Here is a 22,810-nt window from a genome sequence, read left to right on the forward strand (position 1 = left end):
TTTTTATTTCTCCTTCATATTTGAAGGATAGCTTTGATGGGTATAGTATTCGTGGCTGAAAGTTCCTCTCTTTCAGGACTTTAAATATTGGGGTCCACTCTCTTCTAGCTTGTAGAGTTTCTGCTGAGAAATCTGATGATAATCTAATGGGCCTTCCTTTATATGTTGTATTCTTGTTTTCCCTGGCTGCCTTGAGAATTTTTTCTTTGCTGTTGGTTTGTGCCAATTTCATTATGATATGCCTTGGAGTAGGTTTGTTGGGGTTAAGAAAACTCGGAGTTCTGTTTGCTTCTTGAACTTGAGGCTTTAGTTCTTTCCACAGGCTTGGGAAGTTATCATCTATTATTTGTTTTGAGTATGTTCTCCATTCCATTTTCTCTCTCTTCTCCCTCTGATATACCTATTATTCTTATGTTATTCTTTTTGATGGAGTCAGATAATTCGTGTAGGGCTATCTCATTTTTTTTAATTTTTGAGTCTCTTTCTTCTTCTCTCTGTTGTGCCTCAAGTTGCTTTTCTTCTATTTCACTAATCCTCTCTTCTATCTGACCTGTTCTATTAGCTAAGCTTGTTACTTCGTTTTTCAGCTCGTGAATTGAGTTTTTCATCTCTGTTTGATTTGTTTTTATAGTTTCAATTTCCTTGGACATATATTCTTTGTGTTCATTGAGTTGTTTTCTGAGCTCCCTAAATTGCCTTTCTGTGTTTTCTTGTATATCTCGGAGGATTTTTAGGATTTCTATCTTGAATTCTCTGTCATTTAGCTCCAAGGTTTCCAATATATTAAATTTTTTCTCCATAGATTTTTCCTCATCTAGCTGTGTTACCTCTCTTTCTTTTGTATCCATGATATTCGATTTTCTCTTCCTTAATGGCATCTGAGGGTGGTTTTGTTGATAGTATTAATGAGATTTAATAAAGAATAAAAAGTTAAAAAAAATAAAAAAAATAATAAAAAATAAAAAATCGAAAAGAGTTGTTTTTTTTAAAAAAAAAATTAATAATGAAATAAAGAAAAATAAAATAAAATAAAAATTTTTAAAAAAAGAAATTATTCCCCCCCTCCTTTTTTCCTCTCCTCTCCTCTCCCCTCTTTCTTGACAAAATCTTGTGGTGAACTGTGAATTATAACAAACAATGCCTGTGATGGAGGGCCTGAATTGGGGAAAAGTAATAAAGGGGCAAAGAAAAGAAAAGAAAAAAAAAGAGCGTATGGACCCACAAAAAGCAAATAAGGAAAAAATTTGGGTCAAGAATAAAATGATTTGCTTTTAGGTGTTGGTTGTCCAAGAGTTATGATGAGAGGAATAAGAGGAAAACGGAAAAATGGGGGGACAAATTAAAAAATTACTATTGTATTTAGTGGAACAAGAACTAGATAATATGGAGAGCCAGGGATGGGAGCACTGCTAGTGAGTTAAAAAGGTGAAGTAAAAACCCCCCAAAATGCCACAAACATAAGTTTGAGTCCCAGATAAGATAATTTGTTTGTTATTGAGGTTTGAATGAGAGGAGATGTAAAGGAGAAAGGAAGAAACTAATATAGAGGGAGAAAAGAAAGAGAGAGAGAGAAAAAAAAAAAGAGGGAACCACTAAAAGAAGAAAAAAGAGAGGAGAGAGAGAGAGAGAGAGAGAGAGTTGAGGGTTTTGGAGTGCAACCCTCATAGAGAGAAAGGAAGAGAAGAGAAAAGATAATGGGAGATGTAACACTTATGGGTAGTGTAGTTCAAGGAGAGGAGAGAGTAAGACCGGCAGAGAGTTAATCGGCCAAATTGGAGGAGGAAAAAAAGTATCAAGAATGAAGATGAGAGAAACAAACGAACAAATATAATAAAATGGGATAGGTTATAAAGTCTGCGTATTATTCTTGATTTTGAGAGGTTATCTTCTTGCTTTTTCTTTTCTCTCCCTCTTCCTGGTCGGTGACTCTGTACCCCGGGTTCTGCCCCTTTGGCACGCTCAGGTAGAGGTTTGCAGTTTATAAGTCTCTATGGCAATGTCATGTATTGTGCTTTAGTCTCGTTGGCAGTCGAGGCTCATTAGCATTTATAGGCTCCGACAGTGAGAGAGTCCGTGTTCCTGGAGCCTTTCTCCTAGTCTTTCCTTCCTCAATTAGTAGCCTGATAATCCAGCTATGGGGTTGCTGCTGCCTCTGCCTGGATAGTAAGAGGCTCAAAGAGCTGGCAACTCCCCACTCTATTTCCACTCAGCACAGGGCTCTGGGTAAGGCTCAGTCAGTCAGAGCTGCTAGCATAATCAGGCGGGCTTTCCACCCACTCAAAGACCTCTGGCTCTGCCACTCTGTCCGGTAACACAGGCGGGCGCCCACTTCCGGGGTGCTTGGAGGAAACTCTCACTCACTGTCTGCGCGCGCAGACCAGGATATCCGGCCAGCAGTCTCACGCTCTGAGTGAAACCCCCAACCGCAGGGAAAAGTTGCAGCGTTGGAATTGAGTCTCGCTCCGTCCCCGTGCGCGGCTTTTGCAAGGCGCTGGGGTGGCCCGAGATTCTGCTTTGGCCCACACAAAGGCCCCTGACTCTGGCCCTCTGTGCGATAACACGGGCGCGCACTGCCGAGGCACTCGGAGGAATCTCTCATTCACTATCTGCGCGCACAGACCAGGATATGAGGCCGGCCGCGTTTCCCTCTGAATGAAACCCCCTCCGGCACGGAAAATCTCCACCGTTGGAATTAGTTCTCACTCCCTCCCGTGCGTGGCTTTCCCAGGGCGCTGGGGCTGCCCAGAGACTCTGCCCTCGGCCCACAGAAAGGCCTCTGACCCTGCCTCTCCGTGGGGCAACACGGGCACCCACTCCCGGGGCCTAGGAAGAAATCTCTCGCCCACTAACTGCGCGCACGCCGACCAGGAGACCGGGTAAAATGGCCGCCCCGCTTGTCTTTCTTTGTTTGGGTTTGGTGCGAGTGTTAGCTTGTATTGCCCGGGTTGCCACAGGATCAGTTTTTCCTCGGCTTGGATCTCCGTGCCACAGCCTGGTTCGGCCGTTTGTGCCGCGGCCTGGATCTATTCACCCCCTTTGCCCACCTCAGTTTCTATATTCTCAGTTACCAGAGAAAGCCGCTCTGTTTAGGTTAGTGAGGAAGGCGGAGCATTTCTTACTCCCTATTTCCTTCGGGGTTTGGTTATATATTTAGCCAATTTTTCACTCGACCATACCTTTGGGTGTATTGCGAAGCATCTGGAGGCTCCAAGTATAGGTTTTTCTGTTTCTGGTTGAAGATCTTGTTGAGTTTTGGGGGAGATTTATCGGTATCGCTTTCATTACTCTGTAGATTTAGAATTTTAAAGTAGATATAATAATATTTGAGAGCCCACGCAATTAAAATGTTTGTCCAGCCTCTTTTCAACATAAGCAGAAGACAATGGAATAATATCTTTAAAGTGCTAAAAGAAAAGTAATCCAGAATTTTTTACCTGATTAAGCTATCATTCAAGAATGAGGACGAATAAAAGATAATTTCAGATGTAAAAAAACAAACAAACCAAGTTTACCATAAAAGGTGAATTTACCCTTAACAGATCCTCTTTGGAAGAACTGAAAAGATGTAGAATAAGGAAAAAGAAAATGAAATGCAGAAGGAAAAATGAGATGTGATAAATAACTATGATGGTTAATTTTATGTATCACCTTGAATGGGCCTCAAAATAGAGATAGTTGGTTAAACATTATTTTTGGTATTTCTGTGATCTTCTTTTGGATGAAAGTAACATTAAAATTGTTAGACTGGCCTGACCTGTGGTGGCGCAGTGGATAAAACGTCGACCTGGAATGCTGAGGTCACCGGTTCAAAACCCTGGGCTTGCCTGGTCAAGGCACATATGGGAGTTGATGCTTCCTGCTCCTCCCCCTTCTTTCTCTCTCTCTTTTCTCCCTCTCTCTCCTCTCTAAAATGAATAAATAAAATCTTAGTGAAAAATAAAAAAATTGTTAGACTGAATACAGCATTTTAAGCAGGTTACCCTGCCCAATGTGGGTAGGCCTTACCTAATTAGTCAAAGGCCGAATACTGTAAACAAAAGATCTTGATTCTCCTATCAGTAAGAGAATTAATTCCTCTTGCCGGACTGCCTTCAAAGTAGGACACTGGCTTTTTTTCCTGCCTTTGGACTCAAACTGAAACATTGGCTTTTCTTGGATTTCTAGCCTGCCAGCCTTTGGATTAGAACTGGACCATCAACTCTCCATCTTGCTGAATTACCCTGCAGATCTTGGGACCTCTATAGTCATAAGAGCCAATTCATTATAATATCTTTTACACACACACTTTATTGGTCTGTTTCTCTGGAGAACCCTGAAGAATCCTGACTAGTATAAGGACTGACAAGCATCTGTAGGTAAAGTTTAACAATCATTGACCGTATGAAACATTAAATGTTAGGGAAGAGATAATTAAAGCAAGGTGGAACTGAATACTGGAAATGAGAAGAAAGGTGGTAATTGGGGTTGTGGTGGCCTCCCAGAGGACATGTCCATGTCCTAGTCCTAATTCTCAGAATTTGTGAATGTGAAAACCTTACTTGGGCAAAGGGTCTTTGCAGAGGTAATTAAAGTAAGATTTTGAGATGAGATCATCTTAGATTACCCAGGTGAACCCTGAATCCTGTGATAAGTGTCTTTATACAAGACAGAAGTGAAGACAGAAGAGAAGGCCATGTGAAGACAGAGGCAGGGGTTAGAGTGATACAGCCACAAGCCTGGAGCTACCAGAAGCTGTAAGAGGCAAGGAAGGATTTGCCACAGGGGCCTTCAAAGGGAATATGGCCCTACCCACACCTTGCTCTCAGACTTTTGGCCTTCAGGACTGTGAGGGAGTACATTTCTGTTGTTTAAGTTCTCAGGTTTGTAGAATTTTGTTATGGCAGCCCTATGAAACTAATACATATTTTAAGAGCCAGGAAGAGAATAGAAATGTTGGTTAAATGTAAACTTTTTATCAGGTATACAGGTTAATATTTTAAGCATAAGCACTAAAAATTAGAACTTGAATACATAGATGAAAGAAAAGGGGGAGGATAAAAATTTGATCAATACTTTCAGAAGCAGAGAAGGAGGGGGGGAAATGTGTAAAGAAGCTTAGAAATAACAGGGTAAATGAGAACAAAGTAAAGTAGTAGAAATGGAGCCAAATGTATCACACAAATAATACAAATAGACTAAAAATAGCAATTAAGATTTCTTTTGCAGCCTAGTGAATAAGAAACCCATGGGATGCTTCTCAGAATAGTGATAAGTACAAAAAGTAAGTAGGATGAAAGGAAACCAAGTTTACTGAAACACAGTATCAATGTATTTAAAATATTTCTGACTTAGTAATGTATATGCTTCTTTATTAACACAATTAACAAGCCTTGGCTGTGGATCTAATAACTTCAATTACCAGTGGTTTGCAATATCTGTAGTAATGTAATTGCTATTGCTTAAAGAGTTATGGATGCTTTGCTGTCTATATTCACAGATGAAGAAAATGCTAGATTTCAATAAGTTTAATTGTGTGAAAATAAAGAATGTTTCCCCTCCTCAAAATTTCACTGACCTCCTAGGTTCTACCCACAGAGCCCTTTTGTGAACCTTGCTCTAGGTCAGGGGTAGTCAACCTTTTTATACCTATCGCCCACTTTTGTATCTCTGTTAGTAGTAAAATTTTCTAACTGCCCACCGGTTACACAGTAATGGTGATTTATAAAGTAGGGAAGTAATTTACACTATAAAATTTATAAAGCAGAGTTACAGCAAGTTAAAGCATATAATAATAACTTACCAAGTACTTTATGTTGGATTTTCACTAAGTTTGGCAGAATAAATCTTGATAAAACAACTTACTATAGTTAAATCTTTGTCATAAAATGGCTGCCAGTAACAACTGGAGTCACATGCTAGCTTATTCACTTCCCACAGGAAACAAAAAAATCTTCTCTTTCAAATGTAATTTAAGCTCTGCACTTCTGTGTGGCTGTCTACTTTTCTTCCCCCAGAGCTGGAGCTCAAGTAGGTGTCACTTAATGCATATGGCTATGTAGAGGTGATCTGTAGATGCCAAAATTAAATAAGGATTTTGTTTTTGTTTCTCCTTTTGTTTTTGTTTTGGAGGCAGTGGTTTCAAATAGCACAGTTCACTTCAGATCTCAAAGTGATGGCATGGACCTGCTAGAAAAGTGGGGCAAAGCAGCCTGGAAACAAATTAGTGACTTTCCAAGCACCTGGCTACATAGATACCCTCCTGTGCTTCCATGTAAACCAGTGGGGAGTCAAGAATGCCTAATTAGCTCATCAGGGTCAAGACCCCTTTCTGCTTTGAATGGAAGGGAATTGATCTGATGCCCGTGAACATGTTCTTCCACAGAGTCCTAAGAAAAGCATGCCTAAGACCCATGTAAGGGGGGATGTGACTTTCTGGTAAGATTTATTTGGAGTTGAAATGGAAGGCTGCCCACATGTTCCCAGTGTCTTAACTCCGCTGGTCCCACTGTGGAAAAAGTCCAGCCTAGTCTTCATCAGACCCAACTAAAGATTAGCATCCAAATATCCTATCATTATTCAGTCCAATTAGTCTTCGTCAGGCTAGCGTAGTGTGTGGTTCAGTTGCGATCTTGGCGCTATGCTTGGAGTCCACAGGCTTCTCGCAGCTGGCTGACCTGTGCATCTCCTAGGCTGCTTGGAGAATGCACGAAGGAACAGGGGAGCGTGTTTCCAAGCAAGAGAGGAAGAGAGCTTCTTTGTTAGACCTGGGTTATATCTCGGGCTGGGGGAGAACGAGGCATTCTTCACATTATTGAATCAGCTTCTTAATATTTCCTGGGCTTCTGTTGAATTCTCCCCCTAACCAATTAGATCTTGCTGCCAGGCTAGACTGACAGACCTCTATGGTGCCTTCTTGGCTTTTACTGCGCATGCCTCAAAGTAGAAACACCTCCCCCTGCCCCCCATAGTCTGGGGATGGACGGTCATACCTTGGGAAGATTGAATAGCTGGTCCTTCCTCCCTCCCTCCTCATGCTCCTGCAACTCCTTTTCTTCATTTTTAAAATGGAAGAGACCAGCAGGTTTAATTGAGAGAAAGACAGAGTGGTCATTAATATAAATATAAGGTTCCTGATAAATCACACAGGCCTAGATCATTTTTGCTGGCCTACCAGAAAAGAAAAATGAAACAGGTTGGAGCTGGGCACAGGGAGTAGGGGGAGGACAGGATAAAACAATTACAGAAATCAAATAGATACAAGGTTAAGAGAAAAATTGAAATGTACATGTAAACTTAACAAAATAAAGAGAAAAGGAAGAATAAAACATTTTCAACAAGACTAAATAATGAATAAAACAAAATAATTAAGTTAAAGTATAGAAATACTAAGAGAATAAATTATATTTATGGGAGTGGATGAAGGAATGAAAGGTGGACATTTAAGTCCGTTAAGAAATTGGGAACAAAAAGAAAGAATTGTATTTTTTTCTTTGAATTGTAAGAGTTTAACAGGAAATAAGGAAAGACAAGGTAGAAGCAGGAAACCTAAAGATTAAAGAGATGTATAATCTAGTGTAGAAGTAGGAAAGCAGTGGAGTCATCCTGATGCACCAAGGTTGCAGGTTCAATTCCCAGACAGGGCACATACAAGAATCAAACAATGAATGCAGAAATAAGTGGAACAACATGTCAATGTTTCTTTCTCTCCCCCTCCCCCTTTCACCCTCCTCTTTCTCTTCTTCCTCCTCCTCCTCTCCCTTCTCTCCCCCCTTCCTCTTTCTCTAAAATCAATTTTTAAAAAATAGGAAAACAACCAGAACATACCTGACAATGAAAATATAGTCGCCCATCGCCATATTGCAGTTCACTTTTCATGGTCTCACTGTATCGTGGATTTTAAAATTGTTTATGTCTAATTTTGTATCGCGGATTTTTTGCTATATTGTGGGATTTTGTGGTATATAAGGATTTTTATATATTATAATTGTTTTTGCGGTAAAATAATCATTTACTGACCTAAAATATTGAAAACAATATACCATATTGTCCTATGTATGATACTCCCATGTATAAGACACATCTTAATTTTGAGGCTCAAAATTTGAGGGGGAAAGTACTACATAAAGTTATTGAACTCAAGTTTTATCATAAAATTCGTACAACTTGGCCTGACCTGTGGTGGCGCAGTGGATAAAGCGTCGACCTGGAAATGCTGAGGTCGCCGGTTCAAAACCCTGGGCTTGCCTGGTCAAGGCACCTATGGGAGTTGATGCTTCCAGCTCCTCCCCCCTTCTGTCTCTCTCTGTCTCTCTCTCCCTCTCTGTCTCTCTCTCTCCCTCTCTCTGTCCTCTCTAAAAAAAAAAAAAAAAAAAAAAAAAAGAATAAATAAAAAAAATTAAAAAATTCGTACAACTCCTCATCCACATGAAAAAGTGGGAAATGCAAGTTAAAAAAAATCTACAACCACTGTATAATAATATGCACCCAGTTTTGACCCCAAGTTTTTCAAGGAAAGGTTCTTATACATGGGGAGATATGATAAAAGTATAAAATTATTAATTAAAACATTAAATCAAAATAAAATACATAGTATACAGCAGATGAGTAGACAAAGTGCACGTCTAGATACTGCACCACCTGATGAAGTGCCTGATGAAGTGGCGCCTTCAGAAGAGCTGTAATGCTCTTCTTGGCAGTGCAGTACATTCATCTCATCGTTGTCACCTTCATCGTCGTCAGTACTGCACAGCTAATTCATCATCATCTTCATAGTTCAAGTTGTAGTATATTCACTGGTGAGTACCCACATGGAATTGTATTTATATATGCTGTTAAAATTACGTATGTTTAAGAGTGTGGAAAGTGTTTAAGAGCATAGGAAATGTTTATAAGAGTGTGGGAAAGGTTAACAGTGTAGGAAAGGTTTAGAAGAGCGTGGGGAGGGTTTATAATGCCTTAAAATATATATAAATAATAAAATAAATATAAGGTTGCTACTTCGTGGATATTCACCCATTGCGGGGGGTAGTTCTGGAACCTCACCCCCATGATAGACGAGGGACCACTGTATCTAAATGCAGGGTAACTAGTTAGGCTTATTTTTATTTTTACTTCTTTTGTAGGAAACAGCTGATAGAACATTTCTGCCACATGAAACAGGTCTTTGGCACAAGGTTTTTCTTTATATCCATTCTTGCTTAGTCTTCCTCTGTCATCCTTCTTTCTCTCTCCCTTCATCAGGTATATTGTGTGTCTACTGTGTTTCAGACATATTACAGGAGATGCTAGATCTCACACCCAGGAGACCTCACTCAGAATAAACAGCCAGTTACTAATACAGTACAATGAATGCTAAGATGGTTGTGATCTTGGGGTGGCTTGGAGACATGAAAACAGCACCTAGTTCAGCCTTGGGAGGTTGGGAAGGTGTCCTGAGTAGATATATTAGCAGTATCATGAAACTTAGGAGGTGATTGACAGAGGAATCTTGGGATTCGCATTTCAGGCAGAGAAAAGAGACACATGGGCTCTGAGAACAAGAGATGCATTGGAGCACCTGCACTGTGCGCCTGGAGAAGTCCTGACCTTCGGTCACATGTCCCAGCCCCATGTCACTCTTACCACAGCGAACTGAGGGTTCACCCACACAGTAACGTGGTGGCCAAAACTTATTAAGATGGATGTTTGCATTTTGAAAAGATGAGATCTTAAGTCAAATGAGCCAACGTGGAGAGTTTCAGGTTGCTGGATTGGAAAAGAGATATTTTATTTTTTTACTTATTCACTCACAGAACCTTTAAAATATGTACATATTTTTTATACCAGAATAGTCTTTCTCTTTTCCCATTATAGTTGGGGTCTTCTTTTCAGAACTTGATTATCTTAAATTTGTATAGTGTCATAGCTTTGGCCATATATCTCCTCACTTGATTTTCCTTTTTTTATTTTCATTTTTTGTGAGAGAGAGTGATAGAAAGGGAGAGAGAAGCATCAACTCATAGTTGCAGCACTTGAGTTGTTCATTGATTGCTTCTCATATGTGCCTTGACCTGGGGTCTCCAACCAAGCCAGTAAAACCTTGCTCAAGCCAGCGACCTTGGGCTTCAAGCCAGCAACCATGGGATCATTGATATGATCCCACACTCAAGCCAGATTGCCTGAAAAGCCAATCCCAAGATTTCTGCGCTCAAGCTAGGGACCTTGGGGTCTTGAACCTGGGACGTCAGTGCCACCACTGGTCAGACCTCACTTGATTTTTGCAAGAGTTTTTTTTTTGTGTTTTTTTTTTAAAGATTTTATTGATTCATTTTGAGAGAGAAGAAGGGGGAGCAGGAAGCATCAACTCCCAGATGTGCCTTGACCAGGTTAGCCCAGGGCTTTCATCCGGCAACCTCAGTGTTCCAGGTTGAGACTTTATCCTGTGTCACCATTTCACAAGAGTTTTCACAAGGCCATTTTCACAAGAGTTTTTTGTTTTTTAAATGAGAGGTGGGTCGATAGACTCCCGCATGCACCCCAGCTGTTAACCACCCTGGAACCCCCATCTTGGGCTGTTGCTAGAATCAACTGAGCTGTCCTCAGCACCTGGGGTGACGCTCTAACCCAGGGGTAGTCAAACTTTTAATAACTATCGCCCACTTTTGTATCTCTGTTAGTAGAAAAATTTTCTAACCGCCCACTGGTTCCACAGTAATAGTGATTTATGAAGTAGGGAAGTAACTTTACACTATAAAATTTATAAAGCAGAGTTACAGCAAGTTAAAGCATATAATAATAATTACTTACTAAGTACTTTGTGTCGGATTTTCGCTAAGTTTGGCAGAATAAATCTTTATAAAACAACTTACTATAGTTAAATCTATCTTTTTATTTATACTTTGGTTGCTCCACTACCACCCACCATGAAAACTGGAGCACCCACTAGTGGGCAGTAGGGAGCAGGTTGACGACCACTGCTCTAGCCAATCAAGCCACTGGCTGAGGGAGGAGAAGAGGGAGAGAGGATGGGGTAGAAAAGCAGATGGTTGCTTCTCTTGTTGCCCTGACCAGGAATCGGACCTGGGATGTCCATACACCAGGCCAACACCGTATCTACTGAGCCAACTGGCCAGGGCCCACAGGAGTTTAAGAGAAAGGATTAATCTTCTGTGCTCTTGTGCTGTTCACTTCTGTACCCCTACTTTCTGCTTGAGCAGTTTTCCGACATTCCATGTAGGTTCCTTGATTACCTATTGCTCTTTCCCTTTTAGTGTCTTAAGCACTCTTGTTAGTACTTTCTGCTGCCTTGTTGATAGTCATTTCTGTGCCAGGCATGCCTCCTGAGTACATTTAGAGGTTCTTGAGGATTCAAGGCCAAAATGTGTGGTTCTGTTGTATTTCTCTGTGGTACTTAGTGTATTTCGAATGTCTAAGTTAATGCTCATTGAGATGAGGATTCCATAATTGTTCTTGTTGAGAATTGTTTGGTTCTGGTCAAGGAGTAAATAAAAGTCTTAATACTATTTTGGGGCTCAATAGGAAAGGCCATACAGGAAAGAAATGTTTTCCTGTAATACAGTATTTTTCAGTTTTATTGAGTTAATAATGAACAATATTGTAAGGTATTGTACAGTATTTTATATCATCTATAATTTCACATTTTCATGATAACTTCTAATAAGTTTTTTCTGGTACCATGATTAAGTGCAAAGAAGTCAGGAGAGGTGATTCCTCTTCTGAACTTGGCAGGTAAAAAAAGAAGTACCATATTTTTCACTCCATAAGACGCACTTCCCCCCACCCCAAAGTGGAGGGGGAAATGCCAGTGCATCTTATGGAGCGAAAAATAAGGTATTTTATTAAATATTTTAACACACCATTTGGTTCAGAATATTTTTTTTCTTATTTTCCTCCTTAAAACCCTAGGTGTATCTTATGGTCAGGTGTGTTTTCTGGAGTGAAAAATACGGTAAATGGTTTTTAATTTGAGCAAAATTGCTATTGACAAATATTATGGGTCATAAATATATAAGTATTTTGTCTTTTAATAAATTGCTTCAAGTACAAATAATGCATTAAATTTTGAAGTAGTACGACTTTATCACAGTAGTCATTTCTCTTGACGTTTTGGGGTTTTTTTTAGCTGTTAATATTTTCATTGTTCAAGTTATTTTTTAATTACAGAAAGAAATAAATAGATAAAACAAGCATACTGCAATATTAAGTGATAATGAAACCTTTTATGTTCTTTTTCTGATAATGAAAACTGCTTCTTTGAACAGGAACTTGAATATCTTATTCTTCTGTATCATTGCATATTCTGTTCTTACTGATACATGTTTTAGAGACCTTTTACAAATGATGGTTTGGGGGAACAGGGACATTCTTTTTGTTCATACAGTCTGTTGAAATTTGTTGGGATCGTGCAGTTGATAGAATCTGTTCTTAGTGGATGGGGATTCCTTTAAGAGATAGATTTACTCTGTGGCTGCATCCTTTCCTGTGTCTTTCAGCCTTAGATATTGTGACTTTTACTGAATGGCTGTTCTTCTAAGGCAGGGGTAGTCAGTCAACCTTTTTATACCTACCGCCCACTTTTGCATCTCTGTTAGTAGTAAAACTTTCTAACCGCCCATCGGTTCCACAGTAATGGTGATTTATAAAGTAGGGAAGTAACTTTACTTTATAAAATTTATAAAGCAGAGTTACAGCAAGTTAAAGCATAGAATAATAATTACTTACCAAGTACTTTATGTCGGATTTTCACTAAGTTTGGCAGAATAAATCTTTGTAAAACAACTTACCATAGTTAAATCTATCTTTTGCCCTTGCCGGTTGGCTCAGTGGTAGAGCGTCAGCCTGGCTTGCAGGAGTCCCGGGTTCAATTCCCGGCCAGGCACACAGGAGAAGCACCCATCTGCTTCTCCACCCCTCCCCCTCTCCTTCCTCTCTGTTTCTCTCTTCCCCTCCCGCAGCCGAGGCTCCATTGGAGCAAAGTTGGCCCGGGCGCTGAGGATGGCTCCATGGCCTCTGCCTCAGGCGCTAGAATGGCTCTGGTTGCAACAGAGCAACACCCCAAATGGGCAGAGCACTGCCCCCTGGTGGGCATGCCGGGTGGATCCTGGTCGGGCACATGCAGGAGTCTGTCTGACTGCCTCCCCGTTTCCAGCTTCGGGGGGGAAAAAAAATCTATCTTTTTATTTATACTTTGGTTGCTCTGCTACCGCCCACCATGAAAGCTGGAATGCCCACTAGTGGGCGGTAGGGACCAGGTTGACTACCACTGGTCTAAGGGAACAGTAATCCTGTCAGAGCAACAGGGAGAGAGGATGAGACTAGAGAACTGTTGGGAGCAGGGAACATAGGGGGTGTGCTGCCAAGGTCTGGGTAGATTTCATGAACATTGGCATAGAGTCCCCATGGCACCAGACTGGATCACTAGGACAAGATAGGATGGTACCCATAAAACAAAAGGAAAGGAATGTGTTGAAAGCACCCAAGAATAGAGGCATTATTATAGACTTTTTCACATACCATAACTCTTGTGAGGTAAGGATTTTATCTCAATTTTTATAAATAAGCAAAAACTGAAAATTAGAGAATTTGCACCCCAGGTCTTGCTGGTCCCTGTGTTGTTTCCTCTTTACCGCCCTGTAAATATTATATGTAGGCAATACAGGGAGGTCAGGAAAGTCACAGAAAAATTAGTCTCTTTACATATTCTTGATTCTGCATTTTCTTTAGGGTTAAAATGAGTTTGTGCTTCCTATTGGAAGTTTTCTCAAGACAAGCTGTCCTAACATATCACTTAAATGCTTATATTTTAAAACAGCATAATAATCAGTGAAACAGACAGATACCACTTAAAGTAAACAGTCTGTTTCACAATTTCAGTTTCACAATTCCTGACTGTGTCTTTCAATAGTTGATTACTAAAGTTTTAATTTGAGAAAGGACTAAAATTTCATAGTGCAGAAACTGTTTGAGGGAAAGGCGAGTCATAGTTGTAAACAGTATCATGGCAAATTATGAAATCATTTATCTCCCACTTACTGTGTATTAGGAGTTCTCTGGTAGCAAATATGCTTTCATCACAATCCCTCCATGATAATAAGAGGATTTGGGGAAAGACATTATTTAAGTGGAAATGATAGATGTAACATTTCTTTGTAGTTGGTGGCATCTCTATATTTTAGTTTATGTAACGTAAACATTTCATTTCTTTTACTAAACAGTGGACTCTCACGAGTGTGTGGAAAGCAAACATTTCCCCAGTGGTATTGTCTTTTTTATACACTTTATAATTGATCAATGCTAATTTAATATTTTTATATATTTGCTTCCAGTGTTACCCTTCTGTGCTTGCTGTGTTCCCTTCCCTCCTGAGCCTACACAGTGCCAGCAGTGATTGACTCCAGGAGGCATGGGGCCTGCTGCCTCTGGCACTGTGGAGCCGTAGTCTTCAAACTTACCTTTGGTGACTTCTTTCCCCCTTCTGGATTGTTTCCCCTCTTTCATTTTAACCTGTTATAAATGTAAGGATAAGGAATGGGAAGAGCAGCTAGGGAGAGCAGCTTAAGGTTTACAAAGGATGTCAGAGCTGTGATGATCATTCTTGCAGAATTGAAAGCTGAGGGGCTTGTCCTGACCAACTCAAATATACTTAAGGATATTTGAAACAAGCTATTCCCCCAAATCTAGGACAGTAGCCTTGTAATTTGTAGTCCCAGGGGATAATCTTGGTGTATCTTGCTAGACGGGTGGATGTAGTAAGTTAATATGTACCCTAATACGAAATTATAGAGGAATTTTTAACAATAAATGTAAATAATCTATTCTAATTGTTATTTTAGCTATTTAAACTTTTATATACAGGCCAAAAGTGAACTTTTCTAATTTCCTTAGACACTAAGAAATTTGTTCAAGCATTTTTGAATTTCAAGAAGACCAGTTGGTAATAGAACAAAACATTTAGTTTGGCTTCCTTACTTACCCCAAGCAAAATCAGTCTCATGGAGGTGGTGGGAGGTGAGTTATGGAGAAAGAAGTGCAAATGAATGAGCCAAGTTGGGTAGATCAGTCTCGCAGGTTTCAGGTGGTTTTCTGTGTTTGTCTTTTCTTCCTCCTCTCTTCACTTCGTATTACAGTCTTCTTTATTTTTGTCACTCTGTAAACAGAATTTTTCACTTTTTAATTTGAATTACAGGAGCGTCTCTCTCCCTGTACAGATGAGGACTTAGATTCATTATCATGTTCTTTGTGGATGTAATTCATAGCTCTGCTGGCATTGAGCTGCTTGGTGTGCTTTAGAGAAAGACTTGATTGGCTTTATTTATCTTTACTTGAGAAAAAAGTAATGTATTTTTTTTTCTTTTCTCTTTAGTTGCTGATCATCTGGGCTGTGATCCTCAAACCCGGTTCTTTGTTCCTCCTAATATCAAACAGTGGATTGCCTTGCTGCAGAGGGGAAATTGCACATTTAAAGAGAAAATATCACGGGCTGCTTTCCACAATGCAGTTGCTGTAGTCATCTACAATAATAAGTCCAAAGAGGAGCCAGTCACCATGACTCATCCAGGTAAACAAACAAAGGAGGTTATAGATTTATTTTCCTCCCAGAAATCATTGCTCTATAGGTGGGCATTCCATCTCTGCTGAAACCATATCATTTTCAACATAATTCTGTGATTATATTTATTTTTGGTATTACTGTTTGTCTTTTCCCCTTAGTTGAAATTTTTTTTTTTTTTTGTATTTTTCTGAAGCTAGAAACGGGGAAAGACAGTCAGACTTCCGCATGCACCCCACCAGGATCCACCCGGCACGCCCACCAGGGGGCGATGCTCTGCCCACCATGGGGCGATGCTCTGCCGGGACCAGAGCCACTTTAGCACCTGGGGCAGAGGCCAAGGAGCCATCCCCAGCGCCCTGGGCCATCTTTGCTCCAATGGAGCCTCGGCTGCGGCTGCGTGAGGGGAAGAGAGAGACAGAGAGGAAGGAGAGGGGGAGGGGTGGAGAAGCAGATGGGCACTTCTCCTGTGTGCCCTGGCCAGGAATCAACCCGGGACTTCTGCACGCCAGGCCGACGCTCTACCACTGAGCCAACCGGCCAGGGCCGAAACTTTTTTTTTTTTAAATAATGACCATAAGAGCCTATAAAACTTGTACTTATTAAGACACTGGCTATGATTGAATCCTTAAGTCATTTTACATTTCCCCGTTTCATTTGGTAACTTGTAGAAATAATGTGTTAGGTTTAGAATCATTCGTCCAGGTATGTCATGAATTCTCAAGATTTACCTATTTGCAAAGATGCTTTTATCTTGTCAAAATCAATGTTTAAACTGATTTAGTTATTAGCATAATTACAGTAGAAACAATATTACTAATTACTTGCAGAAACATTTAGGATATTTCTAATGTAAATGTTTTAATAACAATAGTTAAAAGTTATTGAGTACTTACTATAATATTTATATATGCTAGGCACTAAAATAGCTTTCTTTGGTTTCTTTTTTTATTTTTAATTTATTTATTGATTTGAGAGAGAGAGGTATGGAGAGAGAGACAGGTGGAAATATTGATCTGTTCTTGTATGTGCTATGACCAGGGATTGAACCTATAACCTTTACATTTTTACATGCTCTAACCAACAGAGCCATCCAGCCAGGGCATTTTTTGTTAGCTTTTTTGTTGTTGTTCTTGTTTGTTTTTTAGAGTGAGCGACAGACAGATAGGGACAGACAGGAAGGGAGAGAGATGAGAAGCATCAACTCATAGTTGCGGCACTTGAGTTGTTCAATGATTGCTTCTCATGGGCCTTATATGGGGCAGGGGGCTCCAGATGACTTAGTGACCCTTGACTCAAGCCTGCAATCCTGTGCTCTAGCTGGTGAGCCCATGCTGATGCCGGATGAGCCTGCACTTAAACTAGTAACCTTGAGGTTTCGAACCTGGGTCCTCAGTGTCCCAGTTTGACACTCTGTCCACTGCACCACCACCTGCTTAGACCAGGCATTTTGTTTTTTAATAGACTTTATTTTTATAGAACAATTTTAGCAATAGGAAATGGCTTTATGTTATAATTAGATACATAGAAAATTAAAATAATGTAGTAAGTAAATTTGTACAATGCTTTGGAGGGAATTTTGGCAGTATCTGATATCATTAACTCTTTGAGTAGTACGAATGTTCATGTACGTCCTCACTGAAAGGGTTAACAAAAAACTCACTACTCAAAGGGTTAAAGAACTCACACTTACATTGTAGTTTAGTAATTTCATGCCTACATAATACTAAGTACTTTTCAAACTTTAATGTGCATATAGATCACTTGGGAACCTGATTAAAATGCAAATTGTGGTTCAGTGGGTCTCCAGTACAGCATGAGGTTCTGTATTTTTCATAAGATTATAGGTGGCGAATGCTATGCTAGTCCCCAGATCTTGCTTTGAGAAACAAGGAAGTAAAAATAGGAAACATGGGTTTTAATCCCAGATTTTCCACCAGCTTCCTCTGTGACATACACCAAGTTGCCTCTTGAGTGGGAAGGCCTCTTGTGACTCTAAATCTAATTCTGTGGCAGGCCATAAATCTCTGTTGTGGTGCATAACAACCGAAAAATCTTTATGTGCTGAGAAGTGTTTGCTTTCCTGGCTCATTAATATGCCACAGCTTCTCTTTCCCTTCTCTCCTATAGAACAGTGCTGGTCACATGAGGGTTAAGGACCCCTGCATCAGAGCTACAACTCCCATAACCCTTGAGCAGTGGACCCAGAGATCCCTGTGTAGCCCTCCCTTGCTCCCATGTCAATCTGTCTACCCTTCACTTGAGTAAAGAAACCTTTGTGTTAAGCGGTTTTTTGTTGTTGTTGTTTTTGAGAGAGAGACAGGAACATCTAGCTGCTCCTGTGTGTTGTGTGTTCCCTGACTGGGGAACCAAACCAGGAACTTCCTAGCTCTGGGCTACGCTCCTACCAACCAAGCTATCCAGCCAGAGCTTTTTTTTTTTTTCTTTATGGAGATAGAGGAGGGGAGAGGGAGTGGAGGAGAAAGAGAAGTGTTCGTTTGCTGTTTCACTCAGCCGTGCATTCCTTGGTTGCTTCCCATGTGTGCCCTGACCAAGAATCGAACTGACTGAGCTAACCAGCCAGGCCTGTGCTGTACATTCTAATTTGAACTAATATGAACTAGTAAAGAGTTTTTTAAAAAGATTCCTGGGCCACACCCTCAGTGAGTGTACCATCCAAGGCCACAATAGTCTTCAGAGGGCCTTTTGGTACCTCTTTGACAGTATTGCCCTTTTCCTTTTATGTTGTCATTATTTGTATAGTTGACTAACAATAGGGAAATTTCTTTAAAGTGTGTGCCTTACCTTTCTGTTCTCTGCAGTGGTCGCCAGAATTCTTGGGACAGTATAAGTTTGTACTGCACTGAGGTGATTTCATGAAGACATGTAGTTCTGTTAAGCTTTCTTTCCGTTTTAAGGCTGTATGTTATAACTGTCAAATTCTACATTGTTGAGTATAAGTATTTTGTTTTCTTGCTTCTTGTGTTTCAAGAGCTCTCTCAAGTTCTAATCAGTGCCCTTCATTTGATGACCAAAGGACATTTTCTCCAGTGCTGTGTCCATTACATCACTGACAGGAAAGACTGCTCAATTTGTGGTTTTATTTGTTACCTCTAGTTAGCAGAATGAGTTAGCGGATATGTGGAGTATAAAGGGGAAGTTATGGGCTCTTAGATAGTTTAAAATAATGCATATTTGTCTGAGAGTTAAGGATTTATTTTCCTGATTTAAAATATTTATGTAGACTTTACTGTTATTAATAGTCTTAAATTATGTCAAATTATTGTCAAATTGAAAATCCCTTACGGTTTTATTTTGTGTCTGTAAGAGCGTATTTTTTTTTCATTGTTTGAAGAAAAGTGAGGTAATTTAGATAAACACGTAACCAAATATAATGTTGCTTCTCTATCTTTTGTCAGTCAGCAGTATCTAATTTTCTGTGGCTAGTTGAACAGAATGGCTCTTTACCTTTTTTCCATCTTATTCTCTTAAAAGTATTGTCTAGCAGTGACTAGAAAATGTAGACTATTTATTTACTAAGTGAATATAAAAATCATACTTTGTGAAAATAAGATAAATCACAAATACTTTTCAAAATACCTTTAAGTATCAATAATTTGTGTCACTTAATCTAAATCTATTACCTTTATTCTAAAAGCACATTAATGAATAGCATAATAGTCATACTGTTTTACTCTAAAGTTTTTAGGTTCTAATTAAATGTGATTTTAATTATCTTGGAAAAGATAGAGTACTGCTATGGCATGAAGTAAGAGTTTAAATTGTATGTATCTTTTTTCCTTCATTTATAAATATTTCTACAATATCTTCTATATGAATCATTTTTTTAAAATTATAATTATACAAAAAATCTAAAACTGAATCACTTAGGTAAAGCCTTTTAAAAATTAAAAACTGCTAATTGTTTAAAACTTTTACATAAGCTTCGAATTTTTCTCTAAATCTTGGGTGGATTTAGAGAGCCCCTCCCTCTGTCAGTTACTTGAGATAACTTTTCCACAAGCCATCCTGTCTGGCGTAAATATTGCAGGCTCTCTGCAGTCCTGAGGAGGTTGTTGGGACTCATCGCTTGATTTGCCATTTTATCCTTCTTGTGCTTATCCTTTCCTCTCCAGCAGCAGAAGAGAAGGGAGTTAAAATTCTATAAGGATCTGTTTGGGTTTAGAATACTAGTTTAGAATTCAGTCCTATAGGTTATAGGCTGGAAGACATTTTATACTTGAGAGCTCTTCATATGATGATGATGACCCTGGATTTAATGCTGCAAGCTCAGCATGAATAGTACCGACACAGGTGCTAAGGAAGATGATACAGCCTGGCTGCATGTGTTAGAGGTCTGGGTGGTGGGCTCCCTTTCCCCTTGATTGATGCTTTATAGCTCTGTGCAATCAGGTTTTTTCTTGAGGGGATATGGAGAAGGGGCATTTGGGCAGGATAATTCTTTGCTAATCATAGAATGGTTTGCCTCCTGGGCTCTTACCAACAACCACTGGCCTTTCTCCATGTTTGTTTCAGTATGAAAGCCTTCCCAGAGATTCCAGACAGACACTCCCTGAGGGTGTTTCCTCCCCTGTTGAGACCCTCTGTCAGACTCTTAAGTCTAAGGAACCTTTAGAGGAGGAATGATAAGATCTCTATTGGTGAGAGGGATAGGATTGGCTTTTATATTTACCCACTTATTAACATTTCTGGAGTTCTTTTTTTTTTTTTTTTTGTATTTTTCTTAAGTTGGAAACGGGGAGGCAGTCAGACAGACTTCCGCATGTGCCCGACCAGGATCCACCTAGCATGCCCACCAGGGGGCGACGCTCTGCCCATCTGGGGCGTTGCTCTGCCGCAATCAGAGCCATTCTAGCGCCCGAGGCAGAGGCCACAGAGCCATCCTCAGCGCCCGGGCCAACTTTGCTCCAATGGAGCCTTGGCTACGGGAGGGGAAGAGAGAGACAGAGAGGAAGGAGAGGGGGAGGGGTGGAGAAGCAGATGGGCACTTCTCCTGTGTGCCCTGGCCGGGAATCGAACCCAGGACTCCCGCACACCAGGCCAACGCTCTACCACTGAGCCAACCGGCCAGGGCCATTTCTGGAGTTCTTTATTCCTTCTGCTGTCCTGAGTTCCATCTGTTGTCAATTCTCTTTCAACCCAGATCATTTTTTAAAAATCATTTCTTGCAGTGCACATCTGTTGGTGATGAATTCTTTCATCATTTATCTGAAAATGTCTTTTTTTACCATCATTTTTCAAGGCCATACAGGAGTGGGAAAAAGTAGGCTTACAGGTGTAATACAAAATAAACTATGGGCCCTGGCCAGATAGCTCACTTGGTTAGAGCATCAATCCAATATGCCAAGGTTGTGGGTTTGATCTCTAGTCAAAGCACATACAAGAATCAACCAATGAATGCATGGTAAGTGGAACACAACAAATCTCTCTCTCTCTGTTCCTCTTTCTCCCCCCCCCCTTCCTTTCACTCTAAAAATAGTTTTAATAGGAATAAATTCTATTTTGTGAACTCACAACTGTAACCCTACCTTTTTGCCCTCCCCTATAGATAGAGAATTTGATATTTTCCTTTCAGCATTTTAAAAGTATTGTTTTTCTAGCCTCCTTTTTTTCTTTTTTTTTTTTTTTTCCTTCTTTTTTTGTATTTTTCCGAAGCTGGAAACGGGGAGAGACAGTCAGACAGACTCCCGCATGCGACCGACCGGGATCCACCCGGCATGCCCACCAGGGGCGATGCTCTGCCCACCAGGGGGTGATGCTCTGCCCCTCCGGGGCGTCGCTCTGCTGCAACCAGAGCCACTCCAGCGCCTGGGGCAGAGACCAAGGAGCCATCCCCAGTGCCCGGGCCATCTTTGCTCCAATGGAGCCTTGGCTGCGGGAGGGGAAGAGAGAGACAGAGAGGGGGGGGGGGGGAGTGGAGAAGCAAATGGGCACTTCTCCTGTGTGCCCTGGCCGAGAATCGAACCCGGATCCCCCGCACGCCAGGCCGACGCTCTACCACTGAGCCAACTGGCCAGGGCCAACCTCCTTTTTTTCTGATCAGAAGCTTTTCCCTTTTTAAAATAGACTTTATATTTTAGAACAGTTTTACAATAGAAAAATTGCAAGGATACTCTATTAACATCTTATATTAGTGTGGCGCATTTATTATAATTATGAACCAGTATCGATGCATTATTATTATTATTAAGAATTCCATACTTTATTCACATTTTCTTAGTTTTTATCTGATGTCCTTTTTCTGTGCCACGATCTTATCTAGGACACCACATGACATTTTTTTATCCTGTGTCTCCTTAGGCTCCTCTCAGCTGTGACTGTTTTTCAGACTTTCCTTGTTTTGATGACCTTAATAGTTTTTTTTTTAATTTATTTATTAAGTTTAATGCAGTGACATTGATAAATCAGGGTACATATGTTGAAAGAAAACATCTCTAGATTATTTTGACATTTGATTATGCTGTGTACCCCTCCCCCAAAGTTAAATTGTCTTCTGTCACCTTCTATCTGGTTTTCTTGTGCCCCTCCCCTCCCCCAACCCCTCTCTCCTTCTTCGCCCCATCCCCCCTTCCCCCACCCCCCACCCCTTTTGCCATCCCATTCTTGTTCATGTCTCTGAGTCTCATTTTTATGTCCCTTCTATGTATGGATTCATATAGTTCTTAGTTTTTTTCTGATTTACTTATTTCACTCCGTATAATGTTATCAAGGTTCATCTATGTTATTGTAAATGATCCGATGGATGACCTTAATAGTTTTAAGAAGTAGTCTTCACTTATTTTATAAAATGTCCCTTAAATGGGACTTGTTTGATGTTTTTCTTATGATTAGACTGAGGATATGGGTTTTGGGGAGGAAGAACACAGAGATGAAGTGCCGTTCTCATAACATTGTGTCACGGCCACATACTTTCAATGTGAACAATCACCTGAGTGAGAGGTAGTGTATGTCGGGCTTCTCCACTCTCTCTGTGCAGCACTCTTTGAAAGGAGGTCACTATACACAGGGAGTTATAACCACCCTTCCTTAGGGCATTTGGAATTATTCTGCACAGATGATTTGTCTGTTCTCCATTTATAAATTTACTCAATCATTTACTTCTTTTTTTTAAGGTAAGAGAAGGGGAGATAGTGAGACAGACTCCCACATGCACCCCAACCAGGATTTACCCAGCAACCCTGTCTGGGACTGATGCTCACATCAACCAAGCTATCCTCAGTGCCTGAGAGGCTAACACACTCAGACCAACCAAGCCACTGACTG

General features: G+C 40.3%; 1 protein-coding gene across 4 annotated transcripts in view; it reads left to right on the forward strand.

Moving 5' to 3' along the window:
• Positions 1-22,810, forward strand: part of RNF130 (ring finger protein 130) — a 162,170-nt gene that overhangs the window by 25,334 nt on the left and 114,026 nt on the right. For all 4 annotated transcript variants that reach the window (XM_066343550.1, XM_066343551.1, XM_066343552.1 and 1 more), the window contains exon 2: positions 15,341-15,535. In XM_066343550.1, the coding sequence (XP_066199647.1) occupies positions 15,341-15,535 (195 nt within the window). The remainder of the gene's footprint in view (positions 1-15,340; positions 15,536-22,810) is intronic.

Source organism: Saccopteryx leptura, chromosome 6 (genome assembly GCF_036850995.1).
Source record: "Saccopteryx leptura isolate mSacLep1 chromosome 6, mSacLep1_pri_phased_curated, whole genome shotgun sequence".
NCBI lineage: Eukaryota > Metazoa > Chordata > Mammalia > Chiroptera > Emballonuridae > Saccopteryx > Saccopteryx leptura.